The 17,298-nt window shown below is 56.3% G+C and overlaps 7 protein-coding genes across 7 annotated transcripts; 2 read left to right on the forward strand and 5 right to left on the reverse strand.

The window, feature by feature from the left end:
• Positions 1–70: 70 nt before the first annotated feature.
• On the reverse strand, positions 71–2,325 carry SPRG_09525 (hypothetical protein). The gene is made up of 2 exons (XM_012348951.1): positions 1,584–2,325; positions 71–1,529 (listed from the first exon to the last, which is right to left on the reverse strand). Exons 1-2 carry the CDS (start codon positions 2,271–2,273, stop codon positions 168–170), a joined length of 2,052 nt encoding a protein of 683 aa, XP_012204341.1. The 5' UTR covers positions 2,274–2,325; the 3' UTR covers positions 71–167.
• A 1,705-nt stretch (positions 2,326–4,030) lies between these two features.
• On the reverse strand, positions 4,031–6,429 carry SPRG_09526 (hypothetical protein; the record flags this gene model as incomplete). The annotated part of the gene is made up of 5 exons (XM_012348952.1): positions 4,031–5,112; positions 5,183–5,393; positions 5,459–5,659; positions 5,709–5,870; positions 5,917–6,429. The coding sequence occupies 5 exons, from the start codon at positions 6,427–6,429 to the stop codon at positions 4,130–4,132; spliced, it is 2,070 nt and encodes a 689-aa protein (XP_012204342.1). The 3' UTR covers positions 4,031–4,129.
• A 1,858-nt stretch (positions 6,430–8,287) lies between these two features.
• SPRG_09527 (hypothetical protein) lies at positions 8,288–8,869 on the reverse strand (the record flags this gene model as incomplete). The annotated part of the gene is made up of 2 exons (XM_012348953.1): positions 8,288–8,664; positions 8,859–8,869. The coding sequence occupies 2 exons, from the start codon at positions 8,867–8,869 to the stop codon at positions 8,397–8,399; spliced, it is 279 nt and encodes a 92-aa protein (XP_012204343.1). The 3' UTR covers positions 8,288–8,396.
• Positions 8,870–10,012: 1,143 nt separating this feature from the next.
• Positions 10,013–11,936, forward strand: SPRG_09528 (hypothetical protein; the record flags this gene model as incomplete). Its single annotated transcript, XM_012348954.1, has 5 exons — positions 10,013–10,094; positions 10,147–10,346; positions 10,406–10,852; positions 10,906–11,232; positions 11,277–11,936. The coding sequence occupies 5 exons, from the start codon at positions 10,013–10,015 to the stop codon at positions 11,934–11,936; spliced, it is 1,716 nt and encodes a 571-aa protein (XP_012204344.1).
• Positions 11,937–12,315: 379 nt separating this feature from the next.
• Positions 12,316–13,590, reverse strand: SPRG_09529 (hypothetical protein; the record flags this gene model as incomplete). The annotated part of the gene is made up of 1 exon (XM_012348955.1): positions 12,316–13,590. One exon carries the CDS (start codon positions 13,588–13,590, stop codon positions 12,316–12,318), a length of 1,275 nt encoding a protein of 424 aa, XP_012204345.1.
• An 818-nt stretch (positions 13,591–14,408) lies between these two features.
• On the forward strand, positions 14,409–15,739 carry SPRG_09530 (hypothetical protein; the record flags this gene model as incomplete). The annotated part of the gene is made up of 4 exons (XM_012348956.1): positions 14,409–15,107; positions 15,152–15,189; positions 15,236–15,400; positions 15,445–15,739. 4 exons carry the CDS (start codon positions 14,409–14,411, stop codon positions 15,737–15,739), a joined length of 1,197 nt encoding a protein of 398 aa, XP_012204346.1.
• A 32-nt stretch (positions 15,740–15,771) lies between these two features.
• On the reverse strand, positions 15,772–17,051 carry SPRG_09531 (hypothetical protein; the record flags this gene model as incomplete). Its single annotated transcript, XM_012348957.1, has 3 exons — positions 16,258–17,051; positions 16,045–16,209; positions 15,772–15,994 (listed from the first exon to the last, which is right to left on the reverse strand). The coding sequence occupies exons 1-3, from the start codon at positions 17,016–17,018 to the stop codon at positions 15,772–15,774; spliced, it is 1,149 nt and encodes a 382-aa protein (XP_012204347.1). The 5' UTR covers positions 17,019–17,051.
• Between the last annotated feature and the right edge of the window lie 247 nt (positions 17,052–17,298).

The following is a 17,298-nucleotide window of genomic DNA, read 5'->3' on the forward strand; positions in this document are numbered from 1 at the left end:
CCAGCGCAACGTAGATCATTTTATTCTACTTCACGCGCCATGTAATACAACGAACAAACAACAACTTGAATTCTGTAAAATGGTTGAAGACTTCGTTCCATCCAAGTCGATATATTTTTTATGGCACACGACGACACACTGTCTAAAAGTATTTGCACGACCGAAAGTTAGCCCGTGATGATGCGCACACCGCAGCACGAGACGCTCTTGGCGTCGATCGTCGTCGGCTGCTTGATGAACATCATGTTGGTCGGCATCTTGTACTCGTTGGCGAGCCACGTGACGGTCGCCGCGTCAAAGTTGCCGCAAATCGACACGAAATCCGTGCGGAGCTTGGGGTAAATCCGATCAAAGAGCGCAATCATCTCCTTGAGGGACTCGATGTTGGCCATCGCGTCGTCCGTTGCTTCGGGGTAGACGTGCACAAACCGGAGCGTCTCGGTCATCTCGTTGCTGCGGACATACAAGATGACCTTGTTGAGCACGGTAAGGTCGGCGCTCTTGATGAAGAAGACGAACGGCTGCTCCTTGATCGACTTGATCGTCTTGACGAGCATCGACACACGCTTGTTTTCGCGCTCAAAGAAGCGAATGTTGTCTTCCTTGACGACCACGTCGGCTTCGAGCGCAACGTCGGCCGGAATGTCCTTCTTCGCGCGGGAAGGGCACACCATGTTGATAAGGAAGATGACGCAGCGAAGGACGGTCACACGCGCCAGCATCGAGTAGACGAGAAAGCCGACGCCAAGGGCGTAGTAGGCAAAGTACATGAGCACGGTCGGGTCGCCGAGGAGGACCCCAAAGTACCCGATCGCAATCATGGTCGCACCGAGGATGCACGTCCACCACGGCGCTTGGACGTCGCGCGGAATGTCCTGGCGCTTGATCTTGAGCATCATGCAGCCCATCGCAAAGAGAAACATCATGGACAAGAACGAGTACGTGTAAACGCCCGAGAGCACGACGTTGTTGCCGTCCGAGATGATGACGAGCGACGCCGTGAGAAGGAAGAAGCCAAAGATGATCCAGTGGTTGGTCCCGCGCCACTTGTTTTCGGCGGCAAAGAACGCGGGCATGACACGGTCGGACGCGAGACGACGGACAAGACCCGTCATACCGACATACGACGTCAAGACAGCGCCGGACAAGACGATGAACGCGTCGATCGAGACGAGCCACTGCAGCCACGAGCCGCCCGCGACAAGGCCCATGACCGACAAGACCGTGTCCTTCTTGGCGATGAGACCTTCTTCGCCGTAGACCGGCAGCACGCCGAGACCCATCCACGCCAGGAAAAAGTTGTAGCACGACGAGAACGCCCACATGTTGCGCATCGTCTTGCGAAAGACGCCGGGCGCCTGGTCTTCAACATAGTTGGACGACGTTTCGTAGCCGGTGACACCGAGCATCGACGCCGAGAAGCCAAAGAAGAGCGCCGTGAACCAGCTGCCTTCGATCTGCGAGCCGACAAAGTCGACGTCCGGGAACGGCGTGTGCATATTGGCCTTGAAGATCTCGGGGTTCTTGATCTAAAATCACCGAAAGATACTTTGAGATTGCACTTTCTAGCAAGAGAATCATACCACATGGATGAGGCACGTCACGCCGAGGATCGTGAGCGTCACGACGTGGAAGCAAAAGATGCAGAGCGCAACGATCGACGACTCGGTGATACCGAGCAGCGTGAGGCAGGCAAACGCACCGAGGACACCGACTGTCGTGGGTACGACCGGCAATTCGGGCACGACCGACTGCATGTAGTAGCAGGCCGACGTTCCGGACACGACCGCCGTCGCCAAGTACGCCATGATACTCAGCACGGCTGCGAACGACGCGACACGCTTGGAGGTCGTGTTCAAAAGGCAGTTGTACGACCCGCCGTTGAGCGGGATTGCCGTGACCACTTCTTCGTAGATGAAGCGGAACATGTAGAGGACGAAGGACACAAAGACCATCGCAATCGGTGCGAGCTTGCCGGCCTTCAAGGCGACGATACCGGCCGAGTAGAGCACACTCGAGAGAATGTCGTTGCCGGCAATCGACGTGGCGGGCCACTGGCTCAACAGATGCCGGGGCTTGTTGAGCTTCTCGCGGATGCCTTCGAGCTCGGCGTCGCTCGGGTGGAGGTTCTCGTGCTTGCCGAGCTCGCTCGGGTAGATGAACGACGGGCCGGCCGTCGCGTCTTCCTTGAGCGTGATCTGGAACGTGCGCTTGCGCATTGGCTTGGCCGGGCTATCGCAGTGCTGGGTGTACACGGCTTGGGGCGTCGCCATGCTGCTGGTGATGTCGACAACCGAGCAAATTGAAAAGTGAAGTCGAGTGCGGTTGTTTCCGCGGAAATAAATGGTGACGCGACCACTCTCTGGCCACGAACGACCGTAGCACTTGTGACCGAATTCAGAGACGCCAGTGATGTGCTCGCCGTACGTCGTCACGCGCACCTTGTGCTTATCCATCAGCCTTGGAAAAGACGCGGTTGGGATCGCACCGATGTGGCGCGCCGATGTGGCGCGATCCAACTCTACGCACTCGAGATGGATGTACCACCCACGAGATGCTGCACGTGCACCCACCCACCCGCGAGCGTAGTACCCCGTCAAGGCAACAAAGCCTCTTTGCACGTCGGCCAGCGACGCAATGAGCCGAGCACACACGACGACGGCTCTGAACCGCTCGTTGGAGGTCCGACGTACGAGCTTGCGCCGGCCATATCATGGAAGAATGCCCCTGGTCCACGCCGCGTGATGTGTTGTCCCACTTTAGCAGTGGACACGGCACCATCTGGTCCAGCATTGATCAATCGTGCTTCGGAGGTAATCCTTTCTGGTGGCATTGCAAGTGCAAGCATGCACATAGTCAGTGTTTCGTCAGGAGCGCAAGAATGCAGAGACGAGCAGCACAAAGAGTGTGAAGCTGTCGTCACCAAGCCATCAACGTCGATGTGGTCAAGGGTGTAGCTCGTTGAGGTAAGAATACATATGTAGCACCATCGATGTGGCGCCAATGCCACATGTAATGGCCTCAACCTTCTCGTCTGTAGACCAGCTGTTTCTGGGCTTTTGACCTTTCCGCTTGAAGTGGTCTGTCCCATGTGGCAGTGGCGCCACATCTCGCTTCGAAAGAAAGGTTGGGTACCGATCGCCTCTCCATCACGGCCAGCGTTGACATGGCCGTCATTGTGGTCAGCGGACTACCCACCCACGGTGTATGACTTGTGCTGTACAAACAATACGCTGACCACTTCAAAAAGATTGAAAAAGGACGCAACTCGTAGCTCGGGACTGCAGTGCTGAACGACGATGTACATACACGTGAGCTTGCGCTTTTCTTCTTCTCAAGCAGCGGCACTGACAGCAGCAATACCGAGCAGGACATCGTAGACCATATCTTATTGACGTTATGAGCATGGCATACCAGGTGACCATTGCAAGCACCTTGATAAAAAGTGCTACTCCCCATCGCATTTGGATTCGTTGAGGAGATTTGTTACACGGCGGCATCTTGGAGCTCCTCGGATGCGTTGGTACCGCCCCTCTCCTACGTAACTTACTCTCTGTCGTTGTACTACACTCTACCCACTGCATGTGTTTGACATGCACTGTCGTTCGACAAAGTCGCTCGGTGAAGATGCGCATGTGGCAGCTCGTGTGGCACAGGCTGGTGCAAGAACCGCCGACAGACACTCAGTGTAGTATTTTATTACCGGGACCTGAGTCGGGAGTAAGTACACGTCCCAGCGCGTACGATCGGCTAGTTGCAGTGGGCTAGTTGCAGTGGGCTTGGCTGCATTGGGTGTCGCTTGGCCGAGACCGCAATCTACCTCGCTCTCTCGCATCTTGTCCGCCGTCGTAGTATGGAGATGCAGTGGATCCCCAAAGTGGCGCACCCCAAGCCCAATTTGCCTCTTGAGCTCGTGCCCGACAAGCCGTTGACATTGCGCTTCCAAGGGATGGCGTCGGCCACATCGATGGCGTTGGCTTTGTCGTTGAAGTCTAGACCACCGACTGTACCCACATTACTCGTATAGTTAGCCCATAGTACACAAGTCAGTCGATTGCTCCACATAACGTTACTAGTAAGACGACGTCGCATCCAAGCGAATTACGTTTCCAGTCGTGTCTACGTGGTCTTAACCGGTGATGACGCGGACGCCGAGCGACGAGACCTTGTGGACCGCAATGTTGCTAGGTTGCTTGATAAACATAAAGTTGGTCGGGATCTTGTACTCGTCCGCAATCCAGAGAATCGTCGCCGGATCAAAATGCCCGTGCACCGAGACAAAGTCCAAGTGGAGTTTGGGGTACACACCGTCAAACAGCGTGATGATATCCCGGAGCTCGGCGATGTGGGCGCGCGTCGCTGCATCGTCGGTGGCGTACACGTGGAAGAACCGCATGTAGTGCGTGATCTCGTTGCTCCGAACGTACAAAATGGCCTTGTTGATGAGGACGAGGTTGTTCTCCTTGACAAAAAACACCATGGGCCGCGAGTTAATGCGCTTGATGGTCCGCGTGAGCAGCGCGACGCGGTGCGTATCGTGCTCGTAAAACTTGTGCTTGGTCGTCACTTGACTGCTGCGATCATTGCCGTCGTCTGTGTGCTGGACGCGGGGAAGGACGTTGGCTTCGACGTCCGCGATCGGATCCGTCTCCACCGGCGCCTCCTTGCCGCACACCATGTGCACAAGAAAGATGAGGCACCGAAGCACCATCATGCGCTCGAGCATGGAGAAGACGACGACCGCGATGACCATAAAGTAGAGAAAGAACACCAGCAAGACTTTGGGGTCCCCGAGAAGCGACCCAAAGTAGCCGAGCGCGACCAGCGTACAGCCAAGGATGCACGTCCACCATGGCGCGTGGACGGCGCGGGGGATGTCTTGACGCTTCAGCTTGAGCATGATGCAGCCAAAGCCAAAAAGGAACATCATCGAGAGGAACGCAAACGTAAAGACGTTGCCGAGCATGGTCGCGTCGGCGTCGAGCGCCAGAATGAGACTCGACCCAATGACAAAAAACGAGATCGAAATGTTGTGCGGCGTGTGGCGCCACTTGTTTTCGTAGCTGAGAAACTCGGGCATGACGCGGTCGTTGCTCAAGCGGCGAATGAGCCCTACGAAAAAAAGCGTCAAAATGTATCAATATATCAAGTATTGGACGAAAATGGCGAAAGAAATACAGACCTGTGATGCCCACGTAGCCCGTGAGCACGCCAGCCGAGAGCACAATGAACGCATCAATTGCGACCCAGAGCTGGAGCCAGTGGCCGCCGGCCGCGAGACCCATTTGCGCCAGCACGACGCTCGGGTTGGCCATCATGACGTCGATCGGAAGCACGCCAAGGCTCAAAATGGCGAGCGAAATGTTGTAGACCGACGCGAGTGCCCACATGTTCTAGAGCAATACGTATATTGTCATACGAGTCGACAAGCGGACCATTGATAGAAGAAAGTGCGTACCCGCATCGTCTTGCGAAACACGCCGGGCTTTTGCTCTTCAACAAAGTTGGCCGAGGTTTCAAACCCCGTCACGCCGAGCATCGACGCCGAGAAGCCGAAGAAGAGGGCGGTCATGAAATTACCAGAGACAAGACTCCCGACAAAGTCGACGTCGGGGAAGGGGCGACGGTAGTTGGCTTGGATCACGTCTGGGTGGTGGATCTAGGTCGATTTATGCATTATTCCCAGCACTTTTCATGGAAGGAAGTACCATAAAGATGAGGCTGGCGACGGCAACGACCGTCAGCGTCAGCGCATGGAGGCTGAAAATCACAAGCGCCACGATCGACGACTCGGAGATGCCAATGATGTTCAAAAGGCCAAAAAGACCGAGGAGCGCAATGGACGTGCCAAGCACGGGCAGACCGGGCACCTGATGCATGCCATCAAATGAGACGCGTCTATATAGGAAGATGGACCTGCGTCTGGAGGTAGTAGCACGCCGATGTGGCCGAGACGACGGCCGTCGCGAGGTACGCGAGGATGCTCAGACAGGCGGCAACGGCCGCGACGCGCTTGGAGGTCGCGTTCAAGAGGCAGTTGTACGACCCGCCGTTCATCGGAATCGCGGTCACGACCTCTTCGTAAATGAACCGAAAGAGATACAGGACGAGCGAGACCATGACCATGCAGATGGGCGAGAGGCAGCCGGCCTTGCTGGCGACGATGCCGGCCGAGTAGAGGACCGAGCCCAAGAGGTCGTTACCCGAGATGGCAGTCGCCGGCCACTCGCTTAGAAGGTGCTTGGGCTTGTTGAGCTTGTCGCGGATCGCGTTGAGGTCGTCGTCCGGCGCGGTCACGTCCTCGTAGCCGCAGTCCTTGGTCGGGTACAGGAAGCTCGGCCCGACCTCGTTCGTGTTGACGACGGGAATCGTCAGGTACCGCTTCGTGAGGCCATCGCGTGGCGACGTGATCCCCATGTAGCCGGCCATCGTCTTGCAAAATGGAATATCCTATATTGGCCGGATATGGATTCGCCTATTAAGTACAGCACCAATCAACGTGTACCTAGAGTCGCGACGCCCTGTCGCATCGCATTTTCCATTATGACGCTACGCACCAGGCTGCACGGCGCGGACCGACTGCAGCTGCGCCATGCGCCCTGTGCATCGCGTCCCTGGATAAGCTGTGATTGCAACCACGCATGCATGCTCGCGGTTGCTCCATGGAGGTGCAAAAGAAGACATTTGGAGCCATGGTCGCAAATTTTGCATAACTGTGGTTGCGATCGAGTTGTAGTAGTAGGCTTGTACTGTGTGTGATCGATAGATACCGGTATATCGTCGTCACCTTGCTGACGTTATAGGTGGCAAGCGGCATGAGCAGATCGTGTTTTGAGCGTTCGAGTCTACCGGTACTGGTGGGACGGCACAGCGCTGCATGGTGGCGGCGGCGAATGGACACGAGAGACTACGTCCATGTGGCTACAACGTCTTGGCAATCTACGGCTTCGACTACCAAATGGTGGCAAGCTTCTCGCGTTGGCGAAGTTGGGACGAAGCGGGGTCGTGTCCAGGATGATGGGTACACCACCGTCGCACTCGCTTTCGCTCAGTCCTTGGGCGCGTCGCCCACGAGCAAGCTGGAAACCCAGACCCTATGGATGGTCATACACTGAAGATGTCTGTGACTGTCGTCGTCGTGCGACAACATGGTGCCTCGTGCTGCCCCTTGTGCCTCGTGCCAAGCTGTAACGGTACTGAACAAGGTAATTCCTTTTCAATACCCGGATAGACGACAACAAACCCTGTCGATGCGACGAAACACAGCACGCAACCAACTGACGCAATGGCTTGCTGCCCCGATCCAGAGACGGAATGCACTTGCAGCAGCGTCGACGTATGCAATGAATCGTCGGAGGTGTCACCAAAGATTCGCCGCCGCCACGATGAGGAAGCGCCACCATCTGCTTCAGAAAGCACCCCAAGTCCCAACATGATGCGCTTGCAGCTGCGATGGACGTCTTCCATGTCGAATCACTTACTGTTTGCTCAAGCAGTAGACAATAACAACAAAGTAGTGCACAACACTTGGTGACGTAGCCTTGGTGGTTTGTTGAGCAGTGGTGCAAGCGTGCGGTTACCTTGTATGCACCACCATCGGCACGGTCTGCGACTGGAAAGACGTCGTTCCGAGGCAGTATATCGTTCATTGCGGTAAGGCACTGTGCAGCAATTCTCAATCAACTGCTTTCTGATTGCGGACCTAACCATAGAGGCATCCCTTCTCGAAATTCAAGCGCTTTCAGGGCAAATTAGCCACCAAAACGGCGAGTCCTCCAGTGACAGACGCCACGGAAGAGTCGACGTGGTCCCCCAAACAGCGATTTAAAAACATGAGAACGACTCGAGGTTCAAGTCCCCCACGTTCAGAGTGGTTCGAGTCGTGAACGACTGGCCTTGCTAGCGACATAGTACCGCAAAGGTATGTAATATATACGTCGTCGTGTCGGACGACAGTATCGACGACGCCAGCACGAGCCGCGTCGTGTCCGCCTTTTGTGCACCTTCGTTTTACGACACAGACGCGAAAGGCAAGTGCTCGGCACTGGATTCGCCCTAGCTCGCAATGTTCGTGTTCGAGTTGATAGCAAAAAGAAAGACGAGTGGTTCGTCTCGCGATCTATTCCTCTAGCGACGTGGACTTTAGAGCACCACCAGTTGCTACAAAGCTCGATGTGTTTGTTCCCTTACTGTTGCGGTCATTCCATGGCAACCACCGAGGTCTTGAAAACTCCTTTGGCCAAGCTGCAGCGTGCTTGCCAACAACCAAAAGGGTAAAAACACCGAGTTGGAGTAAAGGTCCGAAAGCACTTGTGACCTTTTTGATTGAACGACGACAGCACGCTGGTAGCTCGAAGCGATGATAAATACTAAACTCGACTCGATCGATGCTATCGTCAATTGAGGAGGAACGCGATGCTGAGCGGGTTGCAAGGAAGCGTCGGGAGCGATGGGAGCGTCTTGGTCGCTTCTTTCGCTGCACGCTTGCGCGCCTTGATGCGGAGGTACTTTTCACGCTGGCGCTGGCGCTCTTTCTCGCGGTTCTCAATGTAGTGCAACCGGAGCTTGGCCAAGACCGAGTCGCGGTTGTCTTCATAGTACTTTTTCGAGCGCACCCGGTTCGTCTCGAGCTGCACCTTGGTGAGCACTCGTTTCTTTTGCGCGCTGGACGACATTTTATAAACTGAATAAGCCAACGCGTTCCGCGTTGATCGCCGCGCCACATCAATACAAGGTGATACGCTTGCCAAACCATCTGGTTGCCCTTTCGCTCGTGTAATCGCACCAGATCAAGTCCACACAGTGACGCCGGATGGGTGCGCATCCTCCACGCTCTTGCCCTTGCATTCGGTTCCTACTGCATCGGCATCGCAATGCGTCGCGTCCTTTAGCGTGTCCATCATCACGATGTCAAAATGTTTTCGACGCTCTTGATCCAGATAGGCAAACGAGAAATCGATATTTCTAGTTTGCATGAATCTGGCTGGTATGCCAGAAGGCAGAGGTGGATGACGAGTACAGTGTAGCCGTGCGGAGCTCGAAGATCAAGCGCGATGCCACCCATGTGTACTGGCTGGCGAAAGGATGTGCGGCTCAGAGATGTGGCCGCGACGTTCTGCGGTCCAAATGGCCTTTCTAAAATACCCATCGGTCGGCCACATCACATTGGCGTCGTCGGGTCGGATCATCACCACCTGCGCGCCGCCATTCGTTTTGGCGGATGTGCACTTGTCCTATTGGAAGACAGGGACGATTGACTTCAGCCAAAGTACTCGATTGAGACCTTGTTTCTGGCTCAATCGTTTGATTTAGAAATGCACCGTGTCGACTAGACGGGGCACTTCAAGGACGTGGTGCAATAAATAGCGATGGTTCCAAGCGACAGGCGCCACGGTGCATTGGAGGTCACAACGACAGCGACGTTGGGTTGTGGAGTACTACGAGTGATAGTACACGTCGTGCTCAGCTCCCAGTGCCCTTGTCGCGTGCACTGGTATCGCGATGGCGGGTCTTTTACAGACATCGGAGGCGGGTGGACTGATGCGGCACATCCCCACCATGGCGTGCCGAGTATCGCCAGTGCTCCTTGCCGGAATTTCAATGAAATCACTCAGCAACCAAGTGGAACCACACGTAAAAGTCGACCATGTTGCGTCGTTGGAGCTGCGGCTTGAACCCTGGACAAGCTCACAACACATAAATGTAGGCTTGTCCGAGGGGTAGCTTTCCTAGGACCCAAGCGCTTAATGTGATCATTGACACAAACGAACAACTGAGCTTTATGCCGAACGTTGCCTTTCCTGCACTGAACGCCCGCCAAGAAGTGATATATGCTAGTACATGTCAAACCGATCGAATCGACCAACTCGAAAGGGTATCTGCAAGAGATATCGGCACAACCAAACAAATGCGGGCACATGGAGTCGACCACGTGGAATCTGACGAAACAAAAAGCATGCAATCGTTAAATTTGGTATTCCACAGCGTGAAACGGTAGTGACCTTTGGTTGGCATGAGCACACGGCTGGGGCTTCGGGAACGACTCGAGCTCTCTCGCCTCAAGCTCGAAGCCTCGTCACCCGCTGCGACGAGTGGTGCGACCTTGCGAGTTTGTCATTCGCTTGTTTCCTCATGCACATCTTCTAGCCGTCGCCCCCGAAGAAGACACACCAGGCGACGACGACAGCATCGATGGCGAACCGTCCGAGAACGCTCTGGACGACGACGACGGTGACGACGGTGACGAGGATAACATCAACCAAGGCGAGGAAGAGGACGATGACGACGAAGAGCCAATGCAGCAGCCGACGGGGGGCGCCCCCGCACACTCAAGCTTCAGCACAGTCGTTTTCCAAATCGCATTCCCACAATTTGCTTCGACTACCCGCTGGATTTACACGTCGAGCGAACGTATCCCGCGGGTGTCAACACGAGCGACGCCCCGGCCGAGGCAAACGTTGTTTTTTTCAAGTGCTACTGGGAGCGCAACTGCGTCAAGAACGCCTTTGTGCGCGCGGGCTTTCGCCGGCTCCTCAAAGGAAAGAAGTGGACGGGTGCGTGGATCAAGCACCTGCCTCGGACCGCGTTCAAGGCGCTGCAAGCCCACCAGAAAATCAACCACTTTCCCGACCCATGGGTCATTGGCCGGAAAGATCGCCTCATGAAGACCATTAGTGCCATGAAGCGGACGTTTCCGGCAGCGTACAGCTTTGTGCCTGAAGGGTTCTTGCTGCCTGGACAGCTCGATGCGTTCATGCGCTGTCTGGACCGTGAGACCGGTCCGTCCATGTGGATCTTTAAACCGCCGGCGTCGGCGTGCGGTCGTGGCATCAAGGTCGTCCACTCGTCCCAGGTACCACATGCGATGGAATGTTATTTGTGATTTTCTCACAAATAAAATGATAGCTCGAAAAGCAGCTCAAGAAAAAACGCAAGTGGGTTGTCCAGCGGTACCTCTCGTCGCCGTATTTGATCCACGGCTACAAGTTTGACTTGCGCATCTACGTCGTTGTCACGTGCTTTGACCCGCTTCGGATCTACCTCTTTGAGGAAGGACTCGCGCGCTTTTGCACGGTGCCCTACGACACGGAGGCGGCCCACCTCAAGAACCGGCTCATGCACTTGACCAACTTTAGCATCAACAAGAACAACGAGCGCTTCAAAGCATCGAGTGGCCCGACATCGACCGACGGCAGCAAGTGGAGCCTCACGGCGTTGCTTGCGCACCTTGAAGTCGGTACCCTTGCGCTACCCTACCCCTCAATATTTTGCCGTAGAACGACGGCAAGGACGTTGCCACGTTGCAAGCCAAGCTGCATGCGATCATTTGCAAGACCATCATTGCCGCCGAAGCGCACATTGCGCCCTTGACGCAGACGTACGTCAAGCACCGCCACGCGTGCTACGAGCTCTTTGGCTTTGACTTGATGCTTGACGCGACGCTGGAGCCGTGGCTCATTGAAGTGAACGTGTCGCCGTCCCTCATGGGGTCGTCGCCGCTCGATAAGCGCATCAAGGGCCTCCTCATGAGCGATATTTTTCATCTCGTGGGCCACGAAGCGCCACATGCAGCGATAGGTCGCGAAAAGAAGAAACCACCGAGCACGTCGTCGCGCAAGCTGTTTGATATCGTGCACGACCCCAAGATCACGCAGCTCGAGGCGAGCCACATTGCCCTTTTCTGCGACGACGACTGGGACATTGTCCATTCCATGGAAGACGAGATGGACCGTCTCGGGCACTTTCGGCGCCTGTACCCGCCCGAAACGAGCGAAGACCCGTACGCTGCGTTCTTTGCGTGTGCGCGGTATGCGAATCGGCTCTGCTTCAAGTGGCTCCAGACGCGCCGCCGCCACGTCCTTGCCAAGAAAGCGAGTCGCGCGCCGCCAATGAAAGCGTCGTCCAAGTCGCTCCTCTTGAAGCATAGTGCATCGTAATACGTTGCTGGACAACAAGAGCATTTTGATTGAAAGTGTGGTCGACGACTTATATGTGAACGTGTTTTGCGTTATCTTCGTTGTTACAAAGAGTTCGCATACGTAGAGTCTAGCAATCTCCTTGGTCGACGACTTGTAGACTACAAAGACACTTGTAATCCTTCCGGTAGTGTGTTTTGTTTTTTGTGGTAACGCGAACGGCGATTGGATGGTGATCGAACCCATTGGTACGAACCCATCCTAGTCATTAGCTTTGCATCTGGATACTACAACCCTTGTCCTGGACCAAGCGTTGGATGGGATGCAGACCCGCCGACAACATGCGGCGCCATCACTCGATGCCAGACACAAATGTACTAAAACTCCCAATCTTGTGAACCTAGTGTGTGACAACCAGCAGCGATGCGCGGGACTCGAGGGTCGTCGTCTCATGAAGGGCGTCCGAGTAGCCATACCCGAGGACGCGGAGGCTGTGCATGACGGCGGTCTCACTCACGAGCCACGAGAGGATGATGGCGGCAGCGCAGGCCAGTGCTGTGATCGGGTCGACACCGCCGTCAGTAGCGACGGCCTGCAAAATATAGGCCACGACCGGCGGACAGATGGGCGAAAGCGCGCAGACGCCCCACCACACGTACTTGATGCGCTGGACACGCAACGGATCGGTCTGGCGCCCGCCATAGTGCAAGAGCCGCACCAAAAGCATGATGCAGAACGCCAGCGACATCGACCCGAACAAGACCCAGAGCGACGTTGGTGCGAGCTCTTGGTTCTGGCGCACCGCTTCCGAGACGAGCTTGGTGCCAACCCCGATCGCCAGCAGCGAGTAGGTGAGCCCGGTCGCAATCGACCGCCGCATCGCATGCATTTCGCGCTGCGGCTTGGCCGCAAAGTAAAAGATGGCGAGAGAAAAGATGACGAGGAGCGAGAGCGCCATGGCGACGTAGTAGGCGGATGGGAGGTCCGTGCCGCGGCGGTGCATGACCGTGCTCACAACCGACTCGCCGAGGGCCACCATGACGAGACAGCCTTCGCGATCGTCGACGTGGTCGATGTTCATCGCCACGTCCATGTCAGGTCGATTGGCAAAGCGCACGAGTGCGACACCTCCTAACGTCTCGAGGACGAGCGACGTGAGGTAGGCACCAATCGTCACCGTCGGGTAGTCGACGTACAACGCGAAGGCAAAGAGCGTCATCACGAGCAGGCTTATGCTCATGTCGGCGCCCGCCTTTCCACGCACGTTTGGCAGCGACCAAAACACCGAGAGGTTCATGCAGAGGAGCGCGGCGCGGATGCAGACGAGGCCGATCGTGAACCCGCGGCCGGGCTCGCTCGCGAGCACCATACCGCCAAGCCCGATGAGCAGCACATACAGAAAGCCATAATGCAAGAGCGACGACTCGGAGAAGCGCGCGTTGAAGTGCGTGTAGAGATGCCACGACGAGGCATACATGAGGCAGAGCAGCACGAACGCCGCCGCGCCACGGAGACTCAGGTCGTCCTTGAGGCCCTCGGCCACGTTGGAGCAGGCGGCGACCATGATGAGGTCGAGGAAGAGCTCGAACCACTGCGCCGACTTTTCCTCGTACTCGCCCGTCCAGTCGGCCGAGAGCGCAGCGTCGCCACACAGAAGGTCCGCAGCATGATGCATGCAAGTGCAAACTGCAGGATTGGGATAAGATCTGACGCCACGGGATCTCATTGGACGAAATGAGAAGAAGCAAATGATTGGTGGATTTAGAATGTATTTTATCCAATGAAATGGCATCTCGTGGCAACCACGGTGGGACTGGATGATCCAGCCCCACCGATGGGCGATGCAGCCTGGATCGCATAGTATCGAAGCACGGTCGAGCGTCCCTAGAGGCGACAAAGAGTGTCGTCGAAGCACATGCGTTTGCAGACATATTTCTGAGATTATGACGGTCAGCGGTCACTTCGTCGCTGGTTTCCGAAGGCCCGCCCCCCCCCCTTGCGACGGCCACTCCGAACACTCGACGTACTACACTTCACAATCCACCTTCATTTCACAAAAATTAACCACACGTGCTCTATTATCCGTTTGGCCCAAACCTCTACCAGCGCACAGTCGCAGGTAACTTTCTCGTAGGGCCCGAGTACATGTATAAACTACTGCTAGAACTCACGTATCCATAGAACAGGACCTGTGGGGTGGCTGGCAAGCCTTCCAGTCGAATCGACGGTCAACATATTTATCAGCTCACATCGTCCATTGTGCGTTTGCCGTGTCGAGCGAGCAACAACGAAAGCTGGAGACCACCCGCACACCGTTAAGAGTTTTTTTGTTTGACGGTTCATCTGTGAGAAAACACGAAACGCGCCATCTGAACGTCGCATCATCATCATCGTCATTCAGCATTCATCCTTGACATCGCGGACGATGCGGCGCTTCTGGCACTCTTGACAGACGACTGTGTCTTGACACTGCACAGCGACGAGCGCGCCTCCATGCACGCGGCCAACGACAGCGACGACGTCTTTGAGGTGGTCGACGACGACAACTTGGACGCCCATGATCTCTCGGCTTTTCTGGCCGAGCTGCCTGCCTTTGGCTTACCACCGCCTGCGCAGACAAAGAAACGCCGCGCACACGACGGGCCCAAGGAAGAGATCGCCTACTTGCGTCAAAAGCAACTCACGCTCGCGACGCAGCTCGGGCGGCTCAAGCAGCGCGCAGAAATGAGCATCGACGATACGGACAGCGCCTCGTGGCAGCAGCGCGCCGTACACCAGCAGCACGCGGTGCAGCGTGCACGTCACGAAAACACACGCCTGCGGGAGCTCCTCGAGAGCCAGCTCAAGTTTGTTCAAGCCCTCCAGCGCGTCCTCATCAAACGGCCGCGGCTCTCGCTCTTCCCTCGATGCGCAGCGCACGGCGCGGTCTTGGGTCTCTCGGAGCGGGAAGCGTCGTTGGAGGTGCTCTTCCAGGCGCAGTACAACAAACTCGAAACGCACTGGGTGCGTCATGGCCTCTTTGAGAGCACCGACAGTGGGGACGCGATGCGCAAGACCAACATTGAGAGCTTGGCGTTCGGTGGCACAATGCACCTCAACTCGCTCCTTGGGACGCCGTGTTCGCTGCCGTTTATGGCCCTCAGCGACATTCTTTGGGACCTCATGACGAGCGAGTTGGCGCCGTCGTGCCAGGTGCAGTGCTTGTCTTGATTCATCTCAAACGAGCGTGCTTGTAGCTCCTCGAAGAATTCCACCCGCAGCTGCGCTATGTCCGGTACAGTGAGGTACATCTCGTGGCGCACTCATGTTGTGTGGGATAGCCATGACATGCGGCTGCACGACCCGAAGCTTCCGACTCTCGAGTCGCGGCTCGCCCACCGGCGCTTCAACGAGCCCAACCGCGTCGTGCTGCTGACACGCTCGATCGTCGACGATGGGTTGTACCCGCACACGCAAGGCCACTTGATCGAGAACCGAGCTACGTGGTATAAAAGCCTGCTCTCTAGGTCTGAAGTGATATCTCCGCTAGGTCGGTCATCTCGTCGAAAGGCCCCAACGAGTGCTACTTGGCAGTTTACGTGAACGTGGCGCTGCCCATCTTCCCCGCCGATGTTGAAGCGATGCAGCCAGCTGCGGGGACGCTCACGGAGCTCCTTCTGCTGCTCACTGCGTCCAACAGCGAGCGCTTTGGCGCCCGTGTTCAAGACGCCATTCGAAATCGGCACCCCGACGCCGCCCTTGCTCCACGGCCGTCTCTCTTGATGCATCGAGATAGTACCACATCGAGTATGTCGTTGCCGCATCGCGCTGCCAAAAATGTTTAGAAATTTCCGATTTTCTGACGTCAAAACATGGATTATTTTGTCAGCGCGTTTTGTGACGACTTGTATGCAAGGATGGCATCGCGGATGCGGGATCCGAATTTTTCGCCATTTTCCTTGGACATTTGCAAGAGGAGCTCGGTGAGCGTGCCGACGGCGGGCTGCGCCGACGCGTCGTCCACGTGCATACTTGGCGTCGTCATGGTGCCGTAGACCGCCAGCATGCTCTCGTCGGTCGACTTGCGGTGCGTGACCGACCTAGCATCGACACATTGCCCACATGTACAATATTGTTTTGAAACGCCTACCATCCGAAACGGTTCTCGACCAGGTTGCCGCGGGAATGCGGCAGCAGCTTGTCGTCAAGGATCGTGCACCACGCGATAATGACGCGGTCGGGTTGGATCCATCGGCGGTAGACCACACGCGCTTCGAGTGTCGGCATGGTCGGGTCGGGGAGGTCCCCAAAGTGTCTACGAAAGAAGGTGTCAAGTTGATAGATACCATTTGTGTACACGTACTTGACGTAAACGAGGTCGGGATGGTAGGCCTCGAGGACCTCACTGCGTTTCGAGCGCAATTTGGTCGTCATGTGCTCCCATGTCAAGTTGGCCATCGCAACATAGTCCAAAGGAATGCGCGTACAATGGACGAAATGCAACGTCATGCCCTCTTGGCCTTTCGTCTCGACATGCGAGCGCAACACGGCTTCGTTGGCCTCGACCGCGTCAAACAAGCCGTGCCGGATCCACGCCGTCTCGAGCTTCTCGAGCTGGTGCTGCATGAGGGCTTCGAGGCTGGCTTCGCGCTCGGCGACGTCGAGGACGCCGTGCTTCCATTGCGCATCGGCCATGGTCGGAAACGTCGAGAGCCGAGGCTTCTTGGCAATGACACGCTGGAGCGCTTCGAGCACCTTGAGCTGATCTTCCAGCATTGCCTTGAGCCGCAGGTTTTCTTGCCGCGACCGCTGCGCTGCGCGGGCTTGCTCCAACGCCCGGCCTTTCCACGGATCGTCGCTCGGAACGAGCGCTTGTCGCTCTTGGAGCGTGTGTAGCTGTCGCGTGAGGTACCGGTGTTTGGACTGGAGGTACTCGATCTCTTCCTTTGGGTTGCCGGCGAGGCGGCGCTTCATTTGGCGCGTCTCGCGCGTCGCGCTGTCATCTGACGAGACCTCGGGCGACGCAAAGTCAGTCGTGCGCGAGAGGAAGGCTGCCATCGATTCGATCGTCGCCGCATCGTCTTGCAGAAGCGCAAGCACCTCGGCCATGTCTTCTTCACCCATGCTGCGGCGGCGTGCCGGTGTGATGATGATGCGCCTTTGAAAAATATGGTACCATCATTCTGCCGTAACACACTCGAAGACGTCGGAAGCCAGCCGCCGCCACCCGATGTTGGCGCCAAAAACGAGCACCACACCAACTTCTCTCAAGTGCAAAATGACGATGCGTAGCTACTGGCTTCGTTGTCAATGTCGTGTTTTGATCAAGTATTTTCTACTGGAACCGCTCGTGGTCGCTGTCGAGTGAATGACGCGGCTATGTCGCCAGCGTACCGCTCTATTT

This window comes from Saprolegnia parasitica (genome assembly GCF_000151545.1).
Source record: "Saprolegnia parasitica CBS 223.65 unplaced genomic scaffold supercont2.49, whole genome shotgun sequence".
Classification (NCBI taxonomy): domain Eukaryota; phylum Oomycota; class Saprolegniomycetes; order Saprolegniales; family Saprolegniaceae; genus Saprolegnia; species Saprolegnia parasitica.

Bases quoted from the DNA above. Each gene is read 5' to 3' on its own strand.
- SPRG_09525 (XM_012348951.1), bottom strand. From the start codon at position 2,273: ATGGCGACGCCCCAAGCCGTGTACACCCAGCACTGCGATAGCCCGGCC. The intron at 1,530-1,583 runs GTATGATTCTCT...CGGTGATTTTAG, and splicing joins TGACGTGCCTCATCCATGTG to ATCAAGAACCCCGAGATCTT.